We start from the raw sequence: 9486 nt of genomic DNA, 5'->3' as shown, positions 1-9486 counted from the left end.
GTCTGAAGGGGAATGAGATGATGATACGGTATTTATAGGAGCTACAATGTCGACCATTGGCGATTTTAATTCGAACGTTGGCGATATAGTTAATATCGAGCGATATTCTTGGTAGCACTAGCGATAATGACTCAATCGCTGGCGATATTAACTTTTTCGTTCGCTAGAATCTCTATCGTTCAGTGATTTTGCCATAATGGCGCAACTCACTTGTCATACCACCTGGTATGTCAAACAGGTTCTTTTAACCTTGTGCATAGAAATATGCTTAAGAATCAAAATTCTAAATTACATAAAGTCGATTTGTGTTGTTTGGTTCAAGAAATCCGCCACATTTCTCGGAATTGGATTATCAAGAATTCAATTCCTAGAACTAGCAAAAACGGTAAGGAAAAGGTTTATGATATGGTCCGCGGGATAGCAATTTCTTTACGAATTTCTTTATTTACTACTCCCTCCGTTCCTTTTTGATAGGCTGATTTTGTTTTTAGAGAAGATTAAGGAAATTAAGATAACTAGTCATTGAAAGTGGTCCTCATGACACTTGTCAATAAAATAAGTGAAGTGAAATGGTCCCATGACACTTGTCAGCAAAAGAAGTATAGTGAAATAGTCCACATGACACTTGTTATCAAAAGAAGATAAGAAAAAAGTGATCCCATAAAACTAAAACAACATTTGACTTTTCCAATTAGGAAACCAGTCTATTTTTTAAAACATTTATTTTAGTAAAACAACCTATTAAAAAGGAACGGAGAAAATACTTAATGGTTTTATACAATCATTTTGTGCGTCCGGCCGCCGGATTATAAATAAATTAGTTGCTAACCAGTCTCGGCTTTGGTCGTTCATATCCTCAACAGGGCCTACAATACCGACATCCCACGTGCACTACCAAATATATCTGGTTATAAAATGCAAAATCTACCAACTGTTTCACAGCTAGTGGACGGTTGAGATGTACAGAACATCAATACCAACTGTCTTCCAGTTCCATATACAATCACCACTGTAAATAAAAAGGGGTTTTGGTTCCTATTACTCGTGCTGTCATCTCAAAGATTCCTTGGTCCCAACTCCCAACGTTTTCATTATAAGTTCGAACAGCAAGGAACAGTTGTTGTACCAACTTAACTGTATCACAGCCGTCCAGGTGATGAATAATTCTGGTCAGGGTATCATTCAGGCCGATAGGATACCGATATACATATACTAAAAGGACTCCAGTTCTTTTTTAAGAAAAAGGGGCTGACTGTGACTTGGGCTTTACTATCTTCCATTCTTCCACTCTGTACTCTACCGCTGTTTTCTATTATTTTATATTTTATCTTACAAAATAAGAACGTTGTTACAATGTAATTAACAGTTTAAAGAATAATCTTACAAATAAAGTTTGCTACGCAGCTATTCCAAAACGGAAAAGTATAAGTAAATAAAACAAATTCAAAATATTCAATTATAGTATTTGGAAAAGAAAAGGGAAAACCCTAGAAATGCCCACTAAAATTAGTTCAAATTGTTCATTCAATTTTCTAAAAACCCTAATGCTCTATTTTGTCTCTTTCTCACTCACTCACTCTTTGAGTACAGTTTTCTCCTCTTTAAAAGGTCTTTAATGGCGACTTTTTGTTTTTTTGAGATTCTCTGAACTCTTTTTTACATAACTGAAGTCGTCTTTAATTAATGGTGGTTTTCTTTTCTTCTGAAAGTTTCTCCAGTTTCATATTTTAATTTCTCTTCCTCTACCTACTCTGCTCTGTTCTTCTTGTAAGTTCTTTAAAGGTTCAGATCTGACAAAACCTTACAGGAGAAGAGAGTTATCTCTGTGTTTCTCCTCTGTTTTCACTCTTCTTCATTCAATTCTATGTTCTGTTCTTGAATATTGATACAAGTCCAGCTTAAATTCTCCCTTTTCTGGAGGCAAAGTGATTCTTGGCTCAGCAAACGTACAAATAATGCAGGCCCTTGGGAGCCCGCTCAACAGAAGTGTTCATTTGATGGAAACCAGTTGCGGTGCTTTACTCAGAGAACTTCAGGTGGCCCTACTTCCTTTCCTTCTTCTATGATTTTTACTTCTCAAAAAATCATTAGACCCTCTCTCTCTCACTCACTCATCATGATTTTTCTTCTTTAAATTTTGTCTGTTCTTTTATGGCTAGTGTTGGGAAAGAACAAGGTTTTGGTATGTATGGTGTTTCTACCCACCTTTTGTTACCATAATAAAAGACCATTAATAAGTTATACGATCAAGATGAAAATTTTCCTGTTCCTGTAAATTCTTAGGAAAGAAATTATACAGACACCAAAAAAAAGGTGAAATTAGTTCAAAGAATGCTTCTTTCTTCATGGGTGTTCCTGAGAATGCTGCATATGTAAAAAATTTGGTCCTTTTCCTTTTTATTTTTGAATTTCGAATTTAGCATTATTGGTTCTGATGTCTAAAATTCTTAACTTGATGTGGGTTAATTTGTGTGTAATCAGAATATATGGCATGAGATGGGTGAGAGTGAATCTGACAAGGACCGTATGTTAATGGAACTTGAAAGAGATTGTCTAGAGTTATACAGAAGAAAAGTTGAGGAGGCAAGCAACGCCAAGGCACGCCTTCATCAATCTGTTGCGGCTAAAGAAGCTGAGCTAGCTATACTCATGGCTTCTCTTGGAGAGCTTAATCTTCATTCTCGGGTATGTATTTGACCAATCTCTGAAGAAAGATAAAATATATGATTTTGCTTCTTTACTTCTCTGTTTCACTATTGAACCAACCACCTCTGCTTTATTTGCATGGCTGGCACCATCAATTTAGTGCTGTATATGTTGCCAACTCATTTTAGTGCTGCTGTATATTGTCATAATATATGGTTGGTGACAAGTATAATCCTAATCAGCTTTATTTGGTTACTGTGTACGGGCTAGTTATGAAATATGAATGACGAACAACAAATAGTCAGTGCTTAGGTTATATGCAAGTTGAATTCGCTGTGTGAATTGAACAGTCCGGGCATATATAGTTGAGCATGCCATTGTTTAATTACGACCTTGTATGTTGGGGGTTCTGTTGGATATTTCTTATATTGCAAAATTAACTTTTAAGTGTAAGTGATAGTAGGAGAGTACGTCCAATTCCGAAGCAAGATATTGATATAGTTCTACTGATGATATGAGTGATATAAAGACTTTTCCCTGTCAAATATCAGTATGTGTCCCCAACTTTTTCCAACATTTAGGTTGGACGTATTTAGATATTGCTGTATCAGGTTTATTGCGTCAGCAAGCATACGCCCATCTCCAACTTTTTGTATATGGTTTTAGAAAATGTACAAGGTGCAGGCCTCGAGGCGTATTTATTATCTCTCACCAATTGTACAGTAACCTTAGAGGTCAGTGTACCAGGAAAATTACAGTACTGGTCAGGTTGTGTTGCCCTGCCTCTGCATGTAGTTATCGACTGGACTGGGGTATGTCACTAAAGTAGTTTTCAAATCTATTTCTTTATTTTCCTTGGTGTGAGACGACTAAAGTAGATTTTCAATTTCATATCTAGTCATTACTTGTATTTGTAGTGTAGGTTCTTCAGTTTTAGGTGTTCAAGCTTCAGTTGTTGTCAAATGGGATTTAACTTCTAAATGTTTGGATGTTTGGATGCATTGACTATTGTGTCTTCCATCCAGCTACTGATATTTTTTCGAAAATGCAGATCCAAGCAGATAAAAGGTCAACATCGTTGAAAGATCAGCTGTCATCTATCACACCGCTATTAGAAGATCTGAGAATAGAAAAAGATGAAAGAATGAAACAATTTAGCGAGATAAAGGCACAGATTCAGATGATCAATGGAGAAATTTCAGAATATAGTCATCTCAATGGTACTACTACAGGTTCTGCAGCTGATTTGGCTGAACAAGATTTATCTGTTAGAAAGCTAAATGAATATCAAGCAAGTCTCCTTGAACTTCAAAAGGAAAAGGTATGTCTAGTTAGAAGTGACTTTGGCATTAAGTGCTTAGCTTTTATTATTTTTGCTCCTTCATCACCATTGACCCTGTTTCTGCAGTCTGACCGACTACGTAAAGTTCTAGATCATGTAAATGAAGTGCATACTCTATGTGGTGTGCTTGGATTGGATTTCGGAAAGACCGTGAGTCAAGTACATCCAAGCTTAAATGAGGCAGGTCCCGGAAATTCAACAAACATCAGTAGTCAAACATTAGAAGGTCTGGACCAGGCAATTGTCAAGTTAAAACAGGAAAGAAGAACTCGCATTCAGAAGGTAAAGCACAATTTTTCCTAATTTGTGCTTGATGTCCTATCTGTAAGGTTATTCAAATGCCAATTTCCAATGCAGTTGAAAGCTGTCATGGCATCACTTTCGGAACTGTGGAACTTGATGGATTCACCCAAAGAGGAAAGGAGTCGGTTCCGGACGACATTGTTCATTATTGGCATGTCAGAAGCACAAATTACAGAATCTGGTGTTCTATCAGTAGACATTATTGAGGAGGTTCGCATTTTTATTGCATTTTTATTCCTATGTGCTTTTACATGCTTTTGAACAGATTCTTAGATCAAACTAATTCTCTGTACAGGCAGCTGCGGAGGTGGAGCGTCTCACTAAACTAAAAGCCAGCAGAATGAAGGAACTAGTTATAAAACGGAGGTTAGAGTTGGAGGATATATGCAGAAGAGCACATATTGAGCCTGATACAAGCACTTCTCCTGAGAAGACTACTGCAATGATAGACTCCGGTATGGGATTGTTAACTACAATATAGCGAAATGATTATAATTTTATGATTATGGTACTTAATGCTGATCTCTCTGTATCTCTATCAATCTATCCAGGTCTTGTGGATCCTTCTGAACTTCTAGCCAACATTGAAGGACAGGTAACTAAAGCAAAAGACGAGGCTGGGAACAGAAAAGAAATAATGGAGAAAATAGATAGATGGCTCTCAGCTTGTGATGAAGAAAGATGGCTTGAAGACTATAACCAAGTAAGTATGCTTAGCTGTATTTGTCATATGCAGCCATGTGGGATAACAAGGAATTGTCATTCTCCATTTTTAGTATAAACAGAATCTGGGACTTGATGCACTGTTTCCAAATGAAGCAACTATAAGTATATGGTTTCGCTTTGCGGTTCAGAATTTCTCTAGGTGTTAAAAGCATCTGAATGCTAATTATGCTTCAAAAATCTGTTTTGGTTTTTCAGGATGATAACCGTTACAGTGCTGGAAGAGGAGCACACATAAATCTTAAACGTGCTGAACGAGCTCGAGTGACTGTTACCAAAATCCCAGGTTCGTTATTTTCTAGAGGTAGTCATATTTAGGGGCTCCACTAGTTTTTCTGCAACTCTAACATGTTACTCATCTCCAGCACTAGTTGACAGTTTAATCAACAAAACCTTGTCCTGGGAAAATGAAAGAAGATCAATGTTTCTGTACGATGGAGTGAGTTTCTTGTTGCCTGCGCTCTCTTTCTTCCTGCAGTTTAAGCTTGTGTTGTGCTCATAAAACTTTACCAGTTTCGACTATTGGCAAGCTTGTAATATATTAATGTTATATGCTTATAAAATTTCACAGATTCGACTTGTGGAGATGTTGGAAGATTATAAAATAAACAGACAACATAAAGAAGAGGAGAAAAGGCGATATCGGGTATTGCTCTGGTTGCATTTTGGACCCATATCCTTTTCTGGAAGGGTTGATACTAAACCTTCGATTGAACCCGTCCTCTTTTTACAGGATCAGAAAAAGTTACAAGACCTGCTTCTTACAGAGAAAGAATCTATGTATGGATCTAAACCTAGCCCAAGAAGAACTAACAGCTTCAGGCAAGCAAATGGATACCGTACAATTGGAAATGGATCTATGCCTGCGACACCTAGACGAGTCTCTGTTGGTAGTGCCACTCCTGAGCTCCTCACACCTCGTTCCAGATCTGGGCGTCATAATGGAAATTTCAAGGAAATGAGGAGGATGACAACTGTTCCACTGAATTTCGTCTCAGTTTCCAAAGAAGATACAATGTCCTACGCATCAATCTATGGTTCTGAGCCAGGCTCTCCTCCTCTGGGCTGAATGCATCTACATTGAAGGTAATTGCTTCCTTAACTTGATCATATTTTCTGTGAATCATTTTAATACTTTCAAGTCTCCAATATCATTGGCAGAACTATCCAGTGTGCACAAGCACTGGCGGTTGGAATGACTGGACTCCGACTCGGGTGTCTGGTGATTCCAGGCTGATTTAGGTCTGGGCAAAATACAAATTGCCCCTCTTTCAAAAAGAACTGGTTTGTTGATTTTTTGACTCATTTAAACCAGTAGGATTTTCATTTTTCAATATTTCAAGCTACACAGATCTATTTGACCCCATATGATAACACATTTGCCTTTCCATGTTGGAATTTCGGCTCCATAACCTCTATGCTTTAGTACTGAACTTCATATAAATCTAACAACATGCTGAAATTATACTTGAACCTAGTATTATTAGCATACAAAACCAGCACCATATATAGCAATAACACACTACATATGGTTCATATCAAAACAAGTTGAGAACAAGGAAATAGAAAAATAAGACACTTAACCTTCATGACCTGTTATCAACTTTTATCTCATCACATTACTTCACGATGGATAAAAACAGATTCTCTTTTAAGGAAAACATGTGAGGCTAGAAGAGTGTCCTAGTCATGCTTCATGCTTGCCACATGTCTCTCAACCTTTCTATCATGAGTTGGAGAGACATCTCATGGCTACAAAGGACACCTCATATGACATGTCAAGCTAAAGGACATGTCATGCTAAGCTTTAACCTTATCTGGCATTAACTATAAGCTAGTCTTAATGCATGATTTAGAACCATGAACATGCCTTAATGCAGAGTACGATTAATCTGACTAAACATAATATAAAAAAGATTAATTTGACCATATGGAGATTTGTAGCGCAAAACACAAAAAGTCTACATTCCAATCATAATATTTCTTTAAGAACCTGCTTTGAGTGCTCTGATTTGGCCAATAGTGCTCCCTTTACTAGCCAACCTGTGAATTATATTAGTATGTGTTACAGTTTTTCACTCTTTACTGGCTAAGCTGTGAAATTATATTAGTATGTCTCACGATTGTTCACTCTTAAATTTCTGCAGGAGTACGAATATGAACAGGAAACTACATCTAGAGTTTAGAAGAAACAACTTACTTGATTGGAGACGGCTTTGTGAATAAAAACAAGATTGTACACTAGTGTTTGGTTGAATTTGTGGCGCATCAGTTCGAGGAATGGTACGTAATTCGACATTTGAGGAAACGTTTTACTCAAAAGCAGCGTGGCCACATACTGAACTAAGTTGATAGTTTGGAGGTGATGGATTTCATTTGGGCTAATTATATACTCTAGGTGTTTGTTGTATTGTACTGACTAAGCATGTCTAACCGTGGTTTTGTTTGTTGTGATGTGTTGCACTACAATTAATGTATATAAAAAATGTATTACATTTGTTCAGGTAACTCGTCTTTGTATTTTCTTAAGCATATCTAACCCTGCTAAATTTGCAAAAATTTCTAGGAGCCAAATTCACTGTATTGTGTATTGTTTTCTTCTTTTCACTATAAAATTGTCTGTGTATTACGGCCACTTGGAAACATGCCGTGAATCAAACGTGAAAAGTAATAACGAAGTATGATGCAAAGAATGAACTTCATAAGAATCATAACTCTCCGATACAACTCTATCTGCCGCGTGCATGAACTTTTCTTGGGCATCTGTTTGTCCAACTTACTTTCACTGGTAATTTGATGTCGGCTTTAATGCTGGAAGCCATTATGTCATTATCAATCAATTCTATTATAAAGTAAAAGCATGGTCAATGAGGCTAGACATTAATCGGTCCCTTCACAAGAAGCTTGATCACATAAATAAAACAGTTGAAGAGAATTAGCTATGCTCCGTCATCATGACGTAAGCAAGTTTCTCTGAATTTCTTTGTTTCGGTTCTTCAATTTGTATATCATGAAAATTTTACAGTTTCAGTTCATCTTTAGTTAATCAATACCCTGTTACCCTTCTGCATCAATTACAACCGAGATCAACACCTATTTAATCATTACATCCCATTCTAGATCTCTATCTAAGTATATTAGAGACCTACATTCAAAAAACAAAAAGTTCCACTTCCACAATATTACTCATGTTCACTACCTTCATTACCAGCAACTTGCAACCATAACTGTTCATAACTACTTCCACAGCTTCATGAAAACTTTTTACTATACCGTCCGACTAGATCACAAGGAAAAAATGAATAAGCAACACAACATTCATACCAAAAAGACTAAGAAAACCAACAGCAAACGTCAGAAAGAGAGGGAGAGAGAGTTGTTACCAAAAAAACTTGTTGATCATAGTTAAGCTCCATTCTTAGCCAACCAAGCTTGTTTTCTCTGATGTTTTTGAGGAGATCACCGGTCATCCTCGCCATCACATCTGTCCCAATCTTCCTCCTCATAGTGCGCAATATACTCACTGCCAGATGAAGCCGCGGACCCATAGCCATCTCCATCATCTCCTTCAGACTCATCATCATCATCATCACTTTCTTCATTTGATCCTCCACTACCTTTTGGTACATCGTTTGAATCGATGTCTTCAACAGTATCTCCATCTGAATCTATATTCAACCTTTCTTGCATGGCTCTTGCGAAGATTGGTGGATTTGACTTCTCATCCAGATAACGCTTGTACAAAGCATCCTCAGCCCTTATCTCTTCTTTCTTCCTCTCCTCCTTTGAAGAACTTATCTCTTCTACATGGCTATATTGTGTTACGTGCTATGCGAAGTGAGGGCACCAAGCCCTTCGCCCAGCGCCTTAATTTTTTTTTTAAAAATTGTACACATCTTCGCGTCTAGGGCGCTATATTGCATAAGCTCCCGTTGGGCGACTCGTGCGATTTTCACAACATAGCTACATGGTACTCGTAAATCCCATCAGTTTCTTCAGAATCACTTTCAGTCTCGGTCTCGCTGCATCTCTTCCTCTAGATATAATCATCATCACTATCCTCTCTTTCTCCTTTTCAAGATATGATCTTGCAAACCTTTTCATCTTCCATAGAGCAAATTCATCCGCATTCCTTTCTCGAGTCCTTTCATATTCAGTTAAACTGCTTCACCTCTCTCTATGTCCTCTTGAAAAAAATCTCTTAACCTCTTAAACTCTCTTGTTTCGAGTCTCAATGCATTCCTTCTCAAAAATTCAAAAGTGGATGAAGGTTGATTTCCATCTGGAGCATTTTCCCCAAAATTTGTCATTATCTCTTAATCTCTATTTTCTCTCTTTTTTATCTTTCATCTTTTAGTTTAATTCTCTATGTTATAAGAATTATTGATCTAAACCCGCTGTATAAGCGTTTAAATTTGGCTATTAATGGTCACTGAAGGCTCTTGGTGAATTCTCTTGGAAATTCACGCCTA

The 9486-nt window shown here is 37.1% G+C and overlaps 2 protein-coding genes across 2 annotated transcripts; one reads left to right on the top strand and one right to left on the bottom strand.

The window, feature by feature from the left end:
• Positions 1 to 1377: 1377 nt before the first annotated feature.
• LOC113303132 (65-kDa microtubule-associated protein 6-like) lies at positions 1378 to 7597 on the top strand. The gene is made up of 12 exons (XM_026552131.1): positions 1378 to 2036; positions 2482 to 2685; positions 3698 to 3967; positions 4055 to 4270; positions 4346 to 4501; positions 4587 to 4746; positions 4843 to 4994; positions 5213 to 5300; positions 5380 to 5453; positions 5586 to 5660; positions 5748 to 6100; positions 7162 to 7597. Exons 1-11 carry the CDS (start codon positions 1956 to 1958, stop codon positions 6081 to 6083), a joined length of 1812 nt encoding a protein of 603 aa, XP_026407916.1. The 5' UTR covers positions 1378 to 1955; the 3' UTR covers positions 6084 to 6100; positions 7162 to 7597.
• Positions 7598 to 8042: 445 nt separating this feature from the next.
• Positions 8043 to 9267, bottom strand: LOC113301862. Its single transcript, XM_026550704.1, has 2 exons — positions 8398 to 9267; positions 8043 to 8294 (listed from the first exon to the last, which is right to left on the bottom strand). Exons 1-2 carry the CDS (start codon positions 8674 to 8676, stop codon positions 8166 to 8168), a joined length of 408 nt encoding a protein of 135 aa, XP_026406489.1. The 5' UTR covers positions 8677 to 9267; the 3' UTR covers positions 8043 to 8165.
• Between the last annotated feature and the right edge of the window lie 219 nt (positions 9268 to 9486).

The sequence above is a fragment of the Papaver somniferum genome, chromosome 8, assembly GCF_003573695.1.
Source record: "Papaver somniferum cultivar HN1 chromosome 8, ASM357369v1, whole genome shotgun sequence".
Lineage (NCBI taxonomy): Eukaryota > Viridiplantae > Streptophyta > Magnoliopsida > Ranunculales > Papaveraceae > Papaver > Papaver somniferum.
This window is presented reverse-complemented; position numbering and strand designations above follow the sequence as displayed.

Coding starts and splice junctions, on each gene's coding strand:
- LOC113303132 (XM_026552131.1), top strand. CDS start 1,956: ATGCAGGCCCTTGGGAGCCCGCTCAACAGAAGTGTTCATTTGATGGAA. Junction 2,037..2,481: donor CTTTACTCAGAGAACTTCAG/GTGGCCCTACTT, acceptor GTGTGTAATCAG/AATATATGGCATGAGATGGG. Junction 3,968..4,054: donor TTGAACTTCAAAAGGAAAAG/GTATGTCTAGTT, acceptor CTGTTTCTGCAG/TCTGACCGACTACGTAAAGT.
- LOC113301862 (XM_026550704.1), bottom strand. CDS start 8,676: ATGGAGATACTGTTGAAGACATCGATTCAAACGATGTACCAAAAGGTA. Junction 8,295..8,397: donor ATGATCAACAAGTTTTTTTG/GTAACAACTCTC, acceptor CTTGTGATCTAG/TCGGACGGTATAGTAAAAAG.